Source organism: Dipodomys spectabilis, unplaced genomic scaffold, assembly GCF_019054845.1.
Source record: "Dipodomys spectabilis isolate Male_0828 unplaced genomic scaffold, ASM1905484v1 ptg000009l, whole genome shotgun sequence".
NCBI lineage: Eukaryota > Metazoa > Chordata > Mammalia > Rodentia > Heteromyidae > Dipodomys > Dipodomys spectabilis.
In genome coordinates, this window is record NW_024870686.1 from 17,859,619 (window position 1) to 17,877,083 (window position 17,465).

Here is a 17,465-nt window from a genome sequence, read left to right on the forward strand (position 1 = left end):
GTAACAAAGAGTATTTGAAAGAAAAGGTGGCAGCAGAGAGAGAGAGAGAGAGAAAGCGAGAGAGAGGGAGCGAGGGAGGGAGGGAAGGAGGGTGGGAGGGAGGGAGGGAGGAGGGAGGGAGGAAGGGAAAGTACAGGCCATCCCCTTTTAGGCTGCATAGTGTACTGTTTTCAGGAAACAGGAATAGAGCAACCTGCCAGAGAACAAAGAGTCTTGTGTCTTTGGCAGGTGTGCTGGAATGGGGAGACCCAGATCTGCGTGTCCTGCCTCCCGCCGGCCCTCTCTTCTACTCCAAGCCCAGCTCTAGTGCTGGGCAGTCTGGGATTGTCTTGTGTGGGATGTCACTCCTCCAGAGGAGCAAGCTGGCTGGGCAGTCTCTGGGATAGCGAGCTATTTTGATGAGGTCCCAGGAAGGCTCTGGAAAAGTTTAGGAGGTGTAGGGGCCGGAGGGTGTGTCACATGCAATTGAAACAGAACTTTCCCCAACTCTGGCTTGGGACTCCCCTCTTCTGCCTCTGGGGATACTCACAAACATCTGAATAAATGACCCTGCCTGGCTGGCAGTGCCCAGAGCCCGGCAGGGACGTGAGGCTTACAGGTATTCATCTGATCCCTTTCCCATCCAATCTGCACACATCTATCCGACTCCACTCTCCTTGAAGCAAGAGCCATGGCCAGTCCATTTTCCATTGCACATCACGATGGAAAAGGATAGTGGCTGGCAGAAACTCAAGAAACTCTTGTTGAGTGAGAGACTGATACCACTTTAGCTTTTCTGTAGCTAGTCTTCTCTCTCTCTCTCTCTCTCTCTCTCTCTCTCTCTTTTCCTCCAAGACGAAGGCCAGAATCCGATGGGTTTGTGGGGCTGCCCTGAGCCCGGAAGTGGCATTTTTGCTCACAATGCATGGAACTGATGCCCCCTGGAGCTGTGCAACTTAGTTACACAGATCTGATGACCCAGTGCACATTTGACACCGGCAGGGGTAGAAGTTCAGAACCACCTTTATTCCCAGAAGAACTCAATTCTCAGCTCCCTGAATCCTTCAGCCATTTGTTCTGGAAAGCAGGACGAGGGTCTCCCTGGGAAGGGTGTCCAGGCTCCCTGTGTGGTCCCAGGTTGGACATCACTGTGGTCCGGCCTTGGCTCCTGTTCGTGCCTGGGCTATGTGCTTCCCCTTCTCCCCAGCTCCCCGGACTGTACTTGATATGTGGAGAATGTTGGCAATTTAATTTTTCTCCTGTGGGAAAGGACTAATGCTCAGATGGCCAGGGCACAGGTGGAGCTGTGGATGGCGGCCAAAACTCAATTATCGTGACAGAGAGGAAGGCACTTTGGAACTGGAATCCCCAGCATCTGGGCTTGGCCTTGACACTGACCCTAGATACTGCTTAGGACTCCAGGCCTCAGATCCCTAGAAACAGAGCTGTAGAGACACCCAAGCTGTCCGCTGCCTCTGGATCTCATGAGGTTCTAGACGGCCTTCTCATCAAGCACAGGTAGCAGTGGCTGTCACCCTAGCCCTGTTTGTGACAACTTGCCCATTTGTTAACTGGAAATTAACCTTAGCCTAGATCAATATTTAGAAAAGATTTACAAAGAAAATCACCCAGTTAATCCCGAGAGCAAGAGAGATCTTTTCACACCTATTTGTGGACTGGGTGGAGACCATGTCTCTAGCTAGGGCAATTCCCATAAGCCTCTCTGCAAAGCCCTTTCGCTGTTGCAGAGTCTAATTTGACAGCCACAAATCCAGCATCCACCAGTGCCCAGAATTCTGTCTCTGGCCCAAGGAGGGGGCGGCTGGGCTGAGAGAGATGCCAGGGTTAGCAAGTAGAGCTTCAGACAAAATGGAGGAATGATTCTGACACTGGTCCAACTCACTTTTTATGGTATTAAAGATGAAGACTTGGGCTTTGGTGGCAGACATGCACAGAGTTGATGCTTTACTCTTTCATTTGTCAAGTTAATTGGTATATTGAAGCTTTGGATTCCTTATGGGGTAAAAGGAGGCAATGATACCTACAGCATAGCGTTCTTATGTGGACAAATAGCACAGATAAAGCTCGTAATCTTGTACCCAACAAGCAGTAAGTGTGCTGTAAATATTGACTGCCGTTATTATGCCTTATTCTATCTCTGTCCTACTTCAGAGACCACAGGATGTTCCCGCCACTCCCCGGGGCTGAAAACTTACTGTATTTCCTAAGCATTAGTCCTTTAAAAGATCTGGAATCAAATCTCAACTGAGGCCTCAGAAAAGAAACACCTCAGAGACTCAAGCTCTCAGAAAAATTCCCCTCACCACACACCCAGGTGAAACAGAAGACTTTCAACTCTGCCACAGGAAAGCCATGTCAGCACACACAAGAAGAGATCAATCAGGTGCTGCTGACTTCCTCCCCTGGAGTCATGGCAGATGATGCCTCTTAGGATGTTCATTCAGACCTTGCTCTGGGATCTGGAAGGTGATAGGGCGTCTTCTGGAAGAGCCCCATATACTACTTCCTCATCTATGTTCAGATCAGGCCACACCTTCTGCCTTTGCTGCAGCCTAAGGCTGAGCGTTAGCTGCTCTGAAGAGGATCCCAAGGGGTCTTAGGTCAGGCAAAAGCCTCTATCTTCAAGGTTAAGTTTCTCTGTGCTTGAGAATCACTAGAGGAGCTGGTTAACCCAGCTCCAGCTCTCTGAGTTGCTGCTTTTGAGTACAAACCAGCCTCAGCTCAGGACAGTGACAGCGATGTTCTGGCCTGAATCAGTTAACTTAGAGAGCTGACTGCTTGGCTTTTTTTTTTGGTCTGTCATGAGGCTTGAACTCGGGGCCTGGGTGCTGTTCCTGAGCTTTTTCACTCGAGGCTAGTGCTATATCCCTTTGAACCACAGCTCCACGTCCAGTTTTCTGATGATTGATTGGAGGTAAGAGTCTCACGGACTTTCCTACCCCAACTGGCTTTGAGCCACGATCCTCAGATTTCAGCCTGCTGAGGAGCTGATTACAGGCATGAGCCACAGTGCCTGGCTCTGAGCGCTAATGTTTATACATCCTCAGAGGTTGTTGTTACCCAAAGCTGTCATTAAGTGCTGAATTTTGTCAAGTTTTAATCAAGTTAAATGAAAAATAAAGATTACTGTTGTTGTTATTATTGCTAATATGAGGATTTTAAACTCACACTGGCTTTCCTGGTGCTCTCCCACTTGAACCAAACCTCTTCTTGCAGCTTTTTGATGAATAATTGTTAATAAGAGTTTCCCAGGTTTGTCTGTTCAGGCTGATTTTACTTTAAATCTCGATCTCCTCAGAAGTAAGGATTATAGACATGAGGTATTGAGTAATAGGGCCCATTAGAAATGAGACATATATTTAAAATAAAATAAACTATAGGTCTCTTCTCCTTTCCCCTTCCTTTCCTTCCCTCCCTTCTCTTTCCCCTCTCCTCATCTCCCTTTTTTCTTTCCCCTTCCTTCTTTCTTTCCTTCCTTCCTCTTTTTTGGGGGGAGTGGGAGTGGAATGGCTGTTGCGCACTCCTGGGATCAAATGACTTTCCTGCCTCCACCCCAAAGCTATAGACTTTCTTTTAGTCAAATGGAAGCGTGTTTGGCAGGAAGACCCCTTTGTCTTTACTCAAATGTCAGTTTTGAAGCCTAAGACCTCTGGGGAGTAAGGGTGGTCCCAGGACTCTGGTCCTGGGCAGCAGGAGGGCCCCATCCATGGGTACCTTCCTTCAAGATCCTTCCAAGTCAAAGACTTAACCAGTGCCCTGGTACAAGTGCTGGAGGGAAAGCCACCGTGCTGGACTCCTAGTGACAAGAGGTGTGACGCTGCTGGGCTTTTCAAAGGGCAATTCTGACAGCAAGGATTTTGTGCCTTCCACTGACCTTAGAATGGAAGCTCTTCAGTGCCAGCTTGTGACATGCCTCGTGGTGCTGGTCTCCCTCCCCCGCTTCCCGGGCCCTGGCCCCTGCGGTGCAGCCCAGGGCACCTGCCACATTCAGGAGCGATCGGGTCATCATTTGGCTGCGGGTGGCCTGCATGGAGCTTGGTTGATACAAAAGTCATCACTGGAAAAACGCTCACAGCCTTACTTAAAAGCCTTCAAAGTCACATTCTAAACCCAAACAATTTGGTATTAGATATGGTTTTCTCCAGGTTCTCTTGCTTGTCTTTCCATATTTCACATGCTGAAACAGTTTCCAACTGCTACAGTTTGCATCTAGAATATTTCCCCCAAAGGCCCGGGGAGTTAAAGGCTTGGTCTGGAGCCGGTGGTATTACTGGGAGGTGGAACCTTTAAGAGGCATGACCCTCACAGTCTGCACAAACCTGATCTCTTCCCGTTTCTTTTGGGCTTCCAGACCTGGAGGGGGGGAGGGGGGTTGCCATGCTCTCCTGCCTGATGTGTGGCCCAGTCACAAGCCTCAAAGCAAAGGCCCATTGACCAGAACTGTGAGCCAAAATAAGCCTCATTTTTTTTTTCCTTTTCTTTAAGTATTGGGCTTTCGACTCGGGGCTTCATAGTTATTCTACCATGTTGGTCACACCTCCAGCCCTTTTTGTTCTGGTGATTTTTGAGACAGAGCTTCACTTTTTGCCTATACCAGCTAAGACTGTGATTCTACCTGTTTACTCTTCTTGCCATAGCTAGGGGCGATACATGCCTCCATATCCAGCCGTTCCCATTGAGCTGGGGACTCTTTTCTGCCTGACCTGGCCTGGAGCCATAATCCTCTGATGTCACCTCCCCTGTAGCTAGGATGATGGGTCTGTACCACTGAGCCTAGCTGCTGACTGAAAGAATGTCTTGTGAACTTCTTCCTGACTTCCCTTAGCTACAGTTCTCTCAACTTCAGCCTCCAGAATGCTTTAGATTAACAGGTATAAGCCCCAAAGCTAGCAGCCTTCCCTCTTTTTAAGTTGATTATTTCAAGTATTTTGTTACAGTAAGAGGACGAACAGAGCCGCTCACCAGTTCTAAAGTCTGGCCTCTTCTTTCAAGACACCTTGACTGCTTTCCTTGCATCACCTCTATCAGGATATTGTGAGAAGCTGTAGCATGTTCACTGACAGCAATCAGACTGGAGGGATGAAGCAGAGGGAAATTCCTTTTTCTGCATTAGCCAGGGACTCATAGGAAGGGCAGAATAGTTGGCTGAGGAGAACTGACAGGCTGATAGAAGCAGGAGTTGTAGCAAACCTGTCAATGGCTGCAAAACTAAACAGTCTGGTTGTGATCACACAAGCTTAGTGTTGAGCATAACAGCATAAAAACACAGATAAAGGCCATCATGTCTCTTCAATACTTATCTGTCTCTTAGAATGTAGATGCAATCAATGGCTTCGGGAACAATCCAATTTGATTTACTCTTTTGGGTAGCTTTACTTTCCAACAATGGCTGCAAAACAAATACGCTCAATTCCACAAGTTCTTCCAGAACCTTGCTAGTCTCCCACCAAGAGAGGGGGGCTCGTTGGGTGTATGGTGTAATCCCAGCCACTTCAGAGGTGGGAAAGAGGAGGATTGTGGCATAAGGCCAGCCTAGGGAGTGGAGAACCCAACTTCAACAAACAAGCTGTGTATGGTGATACGGAATGGTGGGTGCCAGGTACATGAGAGGCAAAGGTAGGATTACAGTCCAAAGCCAGCACTGGACAAAAAGCTCAAGACCCTCTCTGAAAAATAACAAAAGCACAAAAGGGATGGAGTAATGGCTTTAGTGGTAGAGCAGCTGCCTAGAAATCCTGAGGCACTTAATCTCAAACTCTGGCAACACACACATACACACACACACACACACACACACACACACACACACACACCCAGGAACAAAAAGAAGGGAAACAATAAATTGGGAGGCTGCTACCCAGGTCTAATGCCCACCCCAGCAGAACTTTTCCCCATGACAATCCAGGCAGATTATCATTACCTTGGCTTAAACATTTCTAGGACGGGAAGCTCACTACCTCACAAAAGTAGCTTATCCCATTATGTTTCCAAAAAAAAAAAAAGGTCCACTGTGATATTGATGATGTTCTAGCCATTAATTTTAATGACTGCTCTCTAGATCTTCCACCATCCTAACTTGAAAGAAAGCTTGAGCCTCACATTGCCCTATCTACTGGTGAGAAGACCTAAACTCCTTGTGGATCACATAGCTTTATGTACAATGATGGTCTTCATTCACTACACAGGGAATGCCAATATATTCTAAAGGATTCTAAAAATGGGTAAAAATTTAGAATTGATGGCTGAGAGTGTAGGTCAATAGTTGAGTGCTTGCCTAGCATGCAGGAGGTCCTAGCTTTGACCCTCAGCACTGTAAAAGAATTGAATCTGGTGGCAACCTTGTTCCTGATGGTGACCCATCAGACCCTGTCCCCTTGGTGGGGAGTCCTGTGAACATGGATTGGGCCCTGCCAGAGGTAGAGCAACCTTGAGAATTTGGAGCATTCTGGCGTTTTGTCCTGGCCCACTGAGGTCAGGCTCATCAGCTGGATATGGTTGTTACTTGCATTCCAAACTGGAATCTGTAGTATTGATGTCCCTGCAGCTGAAATGACAGTGAACACAAACCACTGCCCTGAACACAAACACTTCCCCAACGCATCACTCTTTAGTTCAGTCCTTGATGAGATTCAGAAAAAAAACAGTAGAGTGAAATATGGCAATTCCTAGGAAGGATGCTCCCTTCCTCAGTGCGGCTGGGCGTCCACGTCCATCCTTTCCATTTTAATTAACGCAGTGAACCAGCCTCTACCTTTCAAAGGAATCCGAGGGAAACCTTGCTGCCAAATCCCAACCGCTCCTGTGACACTCAAGAACCTGGGCCAGGCTCTTGTGTAGGTTGAGGAAGTCTGTGAAGAATACAGATTATAGGAAAACAGTCTACCTTTCTTTACAGAGTCTCCTTTTGCATCCCTGAAATCTCAGATTCAGCTATTACAATGAAGTCCTGTTGTAGAGAGAGCTGGCCTCTTTATCACCACTTAAAATCTAATTAATCCATATTGAAGCACAAAGATTTCTGTTGTCCTTTAGGGTGAGGGGTCATAGAGCTTTCTTTGTTCATCCTTCGACTTAAAGTCATCAAGCATTGGGGATATTTTACCAAGCAAATTGGAAGGCAACATCAAATCCTTATCAGAAAGCCCCAACTCATAGTTTTAAGAGTCCTTCGTCCTTTACATGAAACATTATATTCAAGAGGAACAAGAACACATTTCAGAGTACCCAAAGAGTTAATGCCCAAAGTTATTATATTCCAGGCAGCATAGAACCAAGTTGGGCACACCACTGTTCACTACGAAGGACAGCAGACCCTATAGAGTGGCAAAGTTGGATGATTTGCTGCGATGGCTTTAGTCTTTAGAACAGCATTGCAATCGGTTGGGCTCTCACTATCTCTGCTGGGATGGGTTTTATCTATTATTACAACTTATCTGCCACATTGGAAGAACTTGAACCTGGACCTGAACGAGATGGAAAACTGGACCATGGGGCTCTGGAAAACCTGCGTCATCCAGGAGGAAGTGGGCAAGCAGTGTAAGGACTTTGACTCCTTCCTGGCTTTGCCAGCTGAACTCAGGGTCTCCCGGGTTTTAATGTTTCTGTCCAATGGGCTGGGGCTTCTGGGCCTGCTGCTCTCAGGGTTTGGCCTGGACTGCCTGAGGATTGGAGAGAGACAGCAGGACTTCAAGAAGCGACTGCTCATCCTGGGAGGGATCCTGTTGTGGACCTCAGGAGTCACGGCTCTGGTTCCGGTTTCCTGGGTGGCTCACATGACGGTCCTGGAGTTCTGGGATGAAAGCATCCCCGAGATTGTCCCCAGGTGGGAGTTTGGGGAAGCCCTGTTCATTGGCTGGTTTGCTGGATTTGCTCTTGTGCTAGGAGGGAGTGTGCTTCAGTGTGCAGCCTGCTCAGCCCCAGCTCCTCTACCTTCGGCCCACTATGCAATGCCAGAAATGCAAGATCACTGTCCACACCTGGAAAATGGAACTGCAGATCGTAAAGTGTAAGACCATGAAAAGACAGGATCGTTTCTACATGACTATGGATGGCGGTGGTCTTGTTGCTACAACTAAATCCTTGCTGCTACATTCCTTTTCATTAATTATGCTTCTGTATTAGACTTTTCTTCCCCAATCAAGAGAATAAAGGAAATCTTATATCTAAAAGAGAACTTATTATGGGAACATTACATGGATATGAATGGAAATGTCATTTATCTGGTTATTTCAATCAATATGTGGTGGTGGTTCCCCAATAGAGTCAATCTTGAGTTTCAATCTATTAATTTTATACTGGAAAGTTGTGTTGTAATAGCTGGAAATGGTGATTAGTTTGCTCCCCATCAAGATATCCAATCTTTCCCAGGTTTTACATGAATAAAAACTGCATGCTAAGCCAATTCCAACAAGTCATTTCTACAATGAGTTTATGTCTTCTTTGATCAGAAGTGGGCACCCTGTTTAATTTTATCAGGATCTTGTGAGGCTGAGGATTTGTCTACTGTGGTCGTCTTTGATGTTAAACCATAGGCAATCTCCTTACTCACCTCTTTCTTCAAAAGCTTACCATTAAAATAAACAATGCCAAAGATATTTTTTCCTAGGTATCTACGTAGTGTCAGTTCATTTACTAGAATATCCACTTTCTTTTAATTAAAAACAAACAATAAGCAGAATGGATAAGCTGATGCTGATTTTACATACAAAGTCCTATTGCTTAACTTCTCACAGCACAGAAAGCATATTTTTGTAAAAGAAGGGGGGGCAAAGTGTTTGTGTACAGTGAGTGAACTTAACACAAAGGCATGCAGATAAACAGACTTGATATTTAGTTCGGCATTGTTTCATATGCTTTGTGGTATATGTAGCCAGAAACAGCTCTGCTTTAAGGTCTAGAGAGATTTCTGATAAGATTGATTTATTTAGTTAAGAAATACTTCTCTTGAACCCATTTTTTTTTAAAAATGGTTAACACCCAGTATTATCATAACATACTCGTTGAAACGTGAGAATTATAACAAGATGAAAATCTGACAGGTGTAATTAGTAAGATATAAAGTAGAAGGAGTTGAACCAAAACCTTCAATTAAAGTTTTGCATGTAGACTTAATTGACTTGTTAGAATCGTTGGGGAACAACATGAAAGCCATTTATACCTTAACAATGAAAGGAGGATTAGTACTACTTAACTTTAATTCACCGACAAAATGCCTTCTACCAAATTCAGCCCACAGGATACAAACATGGTGTTGGCCACGCCTTGGCATTACTGGTTTGCAGCATTTATTTCCCTATCCTTTGCTGAAACCTTTTCAACATGGAATCAAACAATAGCAACTCTGGCAAGAATCCTCCTATATACACAATGAAAAAGCATTTCTGAGCTCCTCAAGTGATAACTCAAGTGTCACACTTCTTTTCACAGCAACTGAAGGGTAGAAGTCGGGTTGGCTGGAGCTCACAGAACTTTACAATGGCTTTAGTCTTCAGAACAGCATTGCAATCGGTTGGGCTCTCACTATCTCTGCTGGGATGGGTTTTATCCTGTCTTACAAACTATCTGCCACATTGGAAGAACTTGAACCTGGACCTGAACGAGATGGAAAACTGGACCATGGGGCTCTGGAAAACCTGCGTCATCCAGGAGGAAGTGGGCGAGCAGTGTAAGGACTTGGACTCCTTCCTGGCTTTGCCAGCTGAACTCAGGGTCTCCCGGGTTTTAATGTTTCTGTCCAATGGGCTGGGGCTTCTGGGCCTGCTGCTCTCAGGGTTTGGCCTGGACTGCCTGAGGATTGGAGAGAGACAGCAGGACTTCAAGAAGCGACTGCTCATCCTGGGAGGAATCCTGTTGTGGACCTCAGGAGTCACGGCTCTGGTTCCGGTTTCCTGGGTGGCTCACATGACAGTCCTGGAGTTCTGGGATGAAAGCATCCCCGAGATTGTCCCCAGGTGGGAGTTTGGGGAAGCCCTGTTCATTGGCTGGTTTGCTGGATTTGCTCTAGTGCTAGGAGGGAGTGTGCTTCAGTGTGCAGCCTGCTCAGCCCCAGCTCCTCTACCTTCGGCCCACTATGCAGTGCCAGAAATGCAAGATCATTGTCAACAGCTGGAGCTGAAACACATGAGCCTGGAAACCTCAGCCTGAGGAATCAGAGCATCTCCTTCCAGCAGGTGCCTGCTCAGCGCTGGATTTGGTAGGACCTCCACGGCAAGGTCACCCATTCATGATTGCTTTTGATTTCCTTAAACGCACCCCTCCCCACTCTTCCCCCTATGGCTATTTTGTTCTTAAAATACAATTCCTTTCTAATTTTGGCAACCCCTTTTTATTTATTTTCTATTTGGTAATTCAAACCAATCAAGACAATAATAATTACACCCATTCCTGAACATGCATTTTCTCAGTTTTAAAACAGGCTCACTGATAGCGCAAATCCAGGAAACACTGTATTATATTTCTGTATCTTTCAAGGTATTACTCAAATGCAGATGAATTGTTTTAGCAATTTGAAATGTTACTGCAGAGCTTTGCTTTTTTCAGGTATTTTAGAAAAACCCATTCTAGTGAAATTTAAGGTCTCGGGATATTTATTTAAAAAGCACAACTTGATTATGCTAAACAACAAAAAAAAAATTCTGCTGGCTCTCTAAAGGAGTCTCTTTGAAACCAGCCATGTTCTTAGGTGCCCTCAAGCAGAGGAGGGCAAGCTTCTAGTCAGGCAGATGGATAGAGACACTGGCACACAAATGTGTCTGGGATACTGTGTCCTGGCCAGCCTTCCAGTCGGCTTTGAGCAGCCACTGGGGTAGAAAGAGGTCTGGACAGGTGTGTATGGGCAGATGGCCTCCTGGCCAGACACCTCCACCTGGAGCACACTGCCAGCCTAGTGACAGCATGACATAGACCACTGGATCCCTCCGTTTCCCTTTCACCTCTTTTATATTCCAGACAAGAACTGTAACATACTTTTGTTGTAGATAATTCACTGTGGAACAGTTTATAGTTGTGTGGTATATAGTGGAAATAAATGTGTTTACAGCAATCACGTATATTAGCTAAATAATAAGCAACACTGAAATAAAGTATTGGGCAATATGTATCTTTGTTTAAAAAAAAAAAAAACCTGAAAAATTTCGATCTACAAACACACGGAAAGTGCAGAAACTGGTTAATCTACGTGATGTTTTTGCATACTTTGACAAAGAAGACAATTAAAACAGAAACATACAGAATTTAACCTGATTAAATATTTAGTTCAGTCCTGAGCTTTTGAAATTTAATACAGTATAGATAAACCCATAGTAAAAAAAATTTAAATTTATTTTTTGATTTGTATGCTACAGAGATTCAACTAAACTTTGCTCATTTGGCTAGTAATATTCGTTGTTTTGTACCTGTAACACTTAAGATTCCGATATACAAAAATTCTAATAACAAACTGATAATTCAAACTTGAGAACTAAACATTAAATTCTTTTTACCCTGTGCGGAATAAATTCTACTTTTTAAAAATAGTATTCATAATATTAAAATTCATATTTTTCCTTATGGATTTGTGTTGAAGTTAGTAATATGTTTTGTTCACTGTGAATCATTTGGGTTAGTACAAATATGACAGGATTATTAAAAGCTGCCTATAAACACATTATACTATTGCTGATTTTCAGTGTGGGAAAAGAATTACACTAAAATAGGTTTGCTTCTCATGTGAACTGAGCAAGTTTTGTAAAATAAAACCAAAAGCCTCTTGGTCACCACTGTTAACTACCAGCCTGAAACAGATTTTTATTCTTTAATACTTGTCTGAAACTTTTTGTATTCCAAAAAGTTAACAGTTAATCTGATGACGACTTATAAAGCTGTAAATACTCCAATATAGCCTCTTCTATGTCCAACATTTAAAATGGCCAGAACCAAACTATATATTAAACAGAACATAAATAAGACCGTAAATAAATAAATGAAGAAAATAAAATCGTACGGTACAACTACACATAATTCTATAAACATTTCCATGGCAAACTAAGAAGCTGAAAACAGCTGACCTTCATTCACTTCACTCCACATTAAATAAACTTGTTCACAGGAGCCTCCTCTGCAGGATGAATGGTGCTTTGCAAGTTACCTCTGCCATCTCATAGAAGCCGCAGCCTTGGAAGACTGTGCGTGGTCAGTTACCAGGCTGCTTTGGGTTCAAAGTAGTGTCATATCTATTTATACCTTTAGAACAAAAATTGTATATAAGTTGTGGATCATGTAGAAAAGAGAATTAAGGTTTTAGGCTCAGTAACTGCTTAATATGAACGTTTGATTCCGCTATCATAAATAAAAATTCTTGCTCGTGAGAGTTTGAGCAGAGAAAGAACTTTTTCAAGGGTTCCTTCCCTTGAAGATGATTTGCATTTCTAAAAAAGACATGATTAAGTCTGCTATATAGGATGGCTACTAACAACAAAAACATGGTTTCTTTCAGTAAAAAGAGTGGAGGGTATGCTTTAAATGACTGCCAACTATGTTTTCAAGCCTGTGCACCAGCAAGGCTATGTAGTAAGAATTCTCCCCAGAGTGCCTAGATTGAGTTAGATAAACTTTAGCCTGGAGATCAGGCTGTTTTAGTCAGTCAGTTTATGTTGCTAAATTTGTTCACCTACAATAAACTCTGTGTGTGTGTGTGTGTGAGTGTGCATGCAGTGTACTGCCCACTTAGTACCCTGGCTTGAACTTAGGGCCTGGACCCTTAGCTTTTTCTGCTGGTGCCTTGCCACTTGAGCCACAACTCCACTTCTAGCTTTTTGGTGGGTAATCAGAGATAAGCGTTTCATGGACCTCCCTATGTAGGCTGGCTTCAAACTGTGATCCTCAGATTTTAGCCTCCTGAGTAGTCAGGATTATATGTGTGAGCCACTGTGTCAAGGCTAGATAATTTTAAACAAATGATTTAACCTACACTCCCAATTAGTAATTCTCACAGGTACATTCTTTCCTTTTCCCCCAACAACTTGCCTTCCATGATAGAGAGAATTCCCTAAACACGAGAGCTGCAAAGTGATTCCGAATACATGTCAGAAAGTTTGATAAGTCGTGTTTTTTATGTTTGGCAACTTTGATCCAATCCAGACATACTTCTTCTTCTATTCTTGGCTTCCTCCAGTAACTGTGGGAGCCCCCAGCGCACCCCCAACTCTGTCCACTGTGTACTTGTCCTCAGCCCCACTCACCCGAGGACAGAGCTGCGGTGCCAGCCGGAGACTCCCAGGGGAACACTGCAAACTCGCATGTGGGCTGGGCTGTGGGCGGTAGCTGTTCACTGGACGGGTTTGGGCCCCACGTGCTCTCCTGTCTGCCTCCCTCCCAGTGTCATAATCCACAAGACCTCTGGTGTAGACAGGGACACAGGAAACAAAGTTTCCTTTTCTTCTGCACTCAGTATTTCATATTTTTGGGTTTTTTTTTTTTGGGGGGGGGGACAATGATACAAAGACAAAAATGAAAGCAAGTGTTGTAACAGGGGGATGGCTGTAAACGGGGGCCTCTCTTGGGTGGACTGGGGACCCTGGCTGGTGCTCTAGTGCACCCCAGTGGGCCATCACACACTGCTGCTGGCGGCTTGTCTACTCCTAGCAGTGGAGGAGGAGGAGGAGGAGAAGCTCTGGCGGGCCGGTGTCTCTGCGGCCCGCTCGGTGCACGATGCGGCTGCGCTCGCACGCACGGCCCCGCCACACTCATTCTCTACAACATCTGCACCAGATCCTCCCACTTTTGTTAGCTGATTTTTTTTTCCTCCTTAAACATGTAAGAGTTACATTCAAAGTACTTTACAAATTAACATGTTGAAAATCTGGTGTGAAACGCAAGCTCTTCAAGAGTTGACAGTTACGTTACAAAAAAAGGAAAAGAAGAGATCTCAAACAAAATCAAATGCGGCGTTCCGTGTGTCTGCCCTCCTGAGGACAGGGAGCGGGCGAGAAGCCACGCGGGGGCACGCATCCTCACACGTCGTCGGCTGGCAGGGACGGGATGCTGATCTTCGCCCGGGTGAAGTAGGCGATCTTCTCCCTGCAACGAGGGGGGGGGGGGGGGGGGAATCACTTTAATTTGATGCTAAAAATCTGCACCATTGAGACCCAGAACTCCCAGCACCGCCTCTGCTCGCAGGGGTGGGAGGTCCGTCCCCTGTGTCCAGGAAACCCCATGGGCAAGGAAGAGCCTTTGCCCTTTAATGGGGAGGGTGGGAGAGGAGGAGGAGGAAGAGTGCTCTGGCTCTGGTCAGGTACTACACGGAGTCCTACATGGCAACTTCCCCACCCCTCCACTGGAAGTTTCCATGATGCCAGGGGAATTCTCTCAAGCCAATCCAAGCTAAGGAGGGATAGGTGGGTGAGGATGCTGTCGCTCACAGGCAGGGAGAAGAGGCCCTTGACTACCTTAAAGGAACAGGCACCCTGTCTTCCACAGCAGGGTAAGAAGGAACCCCGAGAAGGAGCAGCTGAGAGGGGCCGGGAGGAGCGTGTGTGAGACAGCACTCAGCGCGAACGTCGGGCCATGCCGTCGCCGCCCTCCTATCAAGCCGCTCATCACTGTGAGCCCCTTCGGCATGTGTGTCCGGTGGGCCCTGCCAGCTGCCACCAAGACCAGAGCCCTGTCCCCACAAGGCTTTCCTTCGGGGAGACGGAAGACCCGAGGTAGCCATTCTGAAGACTACAGCGGAGAAGAAAAGGAGGAGTAAAAATTCAGGACACTGCATGAGAGCTAATGGTTGTTCGGTGTCCTTTAGATGAGTTCAGTTCCAAAATATAAAGATAAGTCAGAATTGCAAAAGACGAGAGAGTGGCAGATGCTGGCCGGGCTAGCGCCGCCGTGAGCTGAGACTCCTGAGCGAGCAGGCAGTGCGGACATCTGACAGAGTTCTCTTAAGTTCTCGTGGGGAAGGGAGGAGGGGAGAGAACCCACCCCACGCCAGCCCGAGCCAAGCATCAGGCATCATGGGTGCCACCGCCCTCCCGTGACAGTGAGTCTCGTGCCACACCTCCTGCCTGCCCTATCAGTGGGCTGCTCTCCCGGGGCAAGGAGGAACATTTGTTCATGTGTCCTTTGTTTTGGGACAACTGAGACACGTAAGATTTTCCACACTTAAACAATGTAGCTTGTTCCGGAAGTGACCGCACTGCTAAAGCATGGAGGGATTCCAGCCTCCTCCCGCCCCTTCAAGAAAGTTCTGAAAACCTGAATTTGCTCAAACCTCGGAAGTTATGGAAGTGGTGCCAGGGCAGAATGGGGGCGGGGAAGGCCAACTCTGTCACACAGTGTCACAGAACACTGGCTCAGTTTCTCTTCCTTCCCTCTACTTCTGCACGCAAGGTGCTGCAATGTAGCTTTGACCCTGATGTCTTCCTGCCAGGCAGCGCCTGCTGCCCCTCCTACCTCCTGTCTCCAGCATGTGAATCCACGCAGCCCACTTTCCTCCACTGCAAAACCTTCTCCTTGTCTTGGGTTTCGTTTACACAGGCCTAAGGACTCCTCTATTCAAAACTCTATGTCTAGGGGCTGGGAAGGTGGCTGAGTGGTAGAGCGCTTGCCTTGCATGCCTGAGGCCCTGGGTTCCATTCCTCAGCACCACATAAGAAAAAAGGCGGAAGTGGCGCTGTGGCTCAAGTGGTAGAGCTCTAGCCTTGAGCTGAAGAGCTGAGGGACAGTGCCCAGGCCCAGAGTTCAAGCCCCACAATCAGACAAAAAAAAAACAAAAACAAAAATCTATGTCTAAAAGAAAAAAATGCACCACTAAAACAAACCTTTTTATTTCTCTTTTTTGGGATGTGTGTGTATGGAGATGTTGAACTCAGGGCCTTAGGTTCAAGCATTCTACCCCTTGAGCTGTGTCTCTAGACCTTCTTGCTTTTTAAGTTATTTTTCAGATAGGAGCTTGCCTTCCCTGCTTCCCGTGCAACCAGGCTGGCTTTAGACTGTGATCCTTCTACCTATGCCTGGGATTACAGACATAACATAAAGTACCGGCTTGTCTGCTGACTAGGAGATCTCACTAACTTTGCCTTGAACTGGCTGTCTCCTCTCAATCTGTCTCCCAGGTGGCTGGGGTTATAGGTGTTAGTCACGGTGCCTGGCCCTAAACAATCCTTTTTCTGATTCGCTTTTTGGCCTCCTCCTTGCTAGGTTCTCTCCCTTCTTTTATCTTTTCTGCTATACGCTCTTCAATTACTGGTGGCCTGCAGCTCTCTGTTGGTCACCTTTCTTACTTCCTGGGACGTCTGGCCCATTTCCAACCAAGGGAACCACCACTCTGGGGCTGACAACTTCCTTGCCTGTCTCTCTGGGCTTGACTTTTCACCTTGGCTTTCAATGTCAATTTCTGCGGAGTGCTGGTTGCAGTTACCTGACTATCCTCCTGGCATGGGTGCCCAGAGGTGGGCAAGGCAGGACTCAAGTGTATCCAGTACAAACCTGCTCTCTCTGAATGCCCAGTCTTGACTACTGGGTCCTCAAGGTGGCGTCCTCCACTTCATAAATGGCCTCTCTTCCCAGTCTCTCTGTATTCTTGGATATCTGCTTCTCCCCAAAGCTATCCCATCACTGGCCATGTGCTTAGAAAGCCAGTGGGCTTCCTCACCATTTGACACCATCACTGAGACTGTGTAGCACAGCACCTAAGGCCGTGGGGCGGAGTCAAGCGCTCTGACTGACAGGCTCCTCTGCTCTAAGCTCCACCCACACACAAGGCTTAGGCTCTGGCCTCCCTACTCTCGCGGCTGTGCCACGCTGGCCTTTCTCTTCTGATGCCCTATTCAAACCCACCAGCCTCGGAGCCTGTAAATCTCCTTCCCATCCTTCTATGATGGGACCAAATGTTTCTTCCAGTCACTCTGTCTTGATCCTGCAGCCCCCGCCCCACACAGACTTAGATCTTCCTGTGTGCTCTCAGGACCCACGAACGCCTTGTGGCTCTGTGTACAGCAGGGCACCAGTCTGTTTGGCTATCTGTGACCCTCTCACTGGCGCCTTCTAGAGGAGCAGGAACACATGGGCCTCAACAGCCGGACCTAACATAGCTTAGCACTGTGTGTGTGTGTGTGTGTGTGTGGGGGGGGGGGTGATGAAGATGAACTGGGAATGTTTGGAAAGGGAGCGTCTCAAACTCCAAAGAACTGTGACTTCTCTGAACCTTTGTCCCGGGCACTAAGAACAGGGGACTTCAGGCTGTCACCTCACAGACGTGTTTGCTCACACAGAGGCAGAGGCTTCCACTGCTTCCCCAGGGGGCTTCCTACCACCGTCAGAGCAAGGGAGCCAGCCAAAAGCCATGCTGGGCCAGGTACCTGAAGGACTGCACCTGCCGAGGCACCTTCCGGCTCTGCTCCCGGAGCCGACACACGTCCTTGGAGACCTGCCGCATCAACTTCTCTGCATTCAAGTCTTGCTTCTGCTCTTCTTTTGACTGTTCAGCCTGGACAAGG

General features: G+C 46.6%; 3 protein-coding genes across 3 annotated transcripts in view; 2 read left to right on the forward strand and 1 right to left on the reverse strand.

The window, feature by feature from the left end:
* The first annotated feature begins 6,680 nt into the window (after nt 1-6,680).
* Nucleotides 6,681-8,024, forward strand: Cldn24 (claudin 24). Its single transcript, XM_042701617.1, has one exon. The coding sequence runs from the start codon at nt 7,347-7,349 to the stop codon at nt 8,007-8,009; it is 663 nt and encodes a 220-aa protein (XP_042557551.1). The 5' UTR covers nt 6,681-7,346; the 3' UTR covers nt 8,010-8,024.
* A 456-nt stretch (nt 8,025-8,480) lies between these two features.
* On the forward strand, nt 8,481-11,300 carry Cldn22 (claudin 22). Its single transcript, XM_042700027.1, has one exon. It carries the CDS (start codon nt 9,475-9,477, stop codon nt 10,141-10,143), a length of 669 nt encoding a protein of 222 aa, XP_042555961.1. The 5' UTR covers nt 8,481-9,474; the 3' UTR covers nt 10,144-11,300.
* Nucleotides 11,291-17,465, reverse strand: part of Wwc2 (WW and C2 domain containing 2) — a 177,767-nt gene continuing 171,592 nt past the window's right edge. The window contains exons 22-23 of the mRNA XM_042700025.1: nt 17,328-17,455; nt 11,291-14,055 (exon numbers count right to left, since the gene is read on the reverse strand). Of these exons, the coding sequence (XP_042555959.1) occupies nt 13,989-14,055; nt 17,328-17,455 (195 nt within the window). The 3' untranslated portion in view covers nt 11,291-13,988. The remainder of the gene's footprint in view (nt 14,056-17,327; nt 17,456-17,465) is intronic.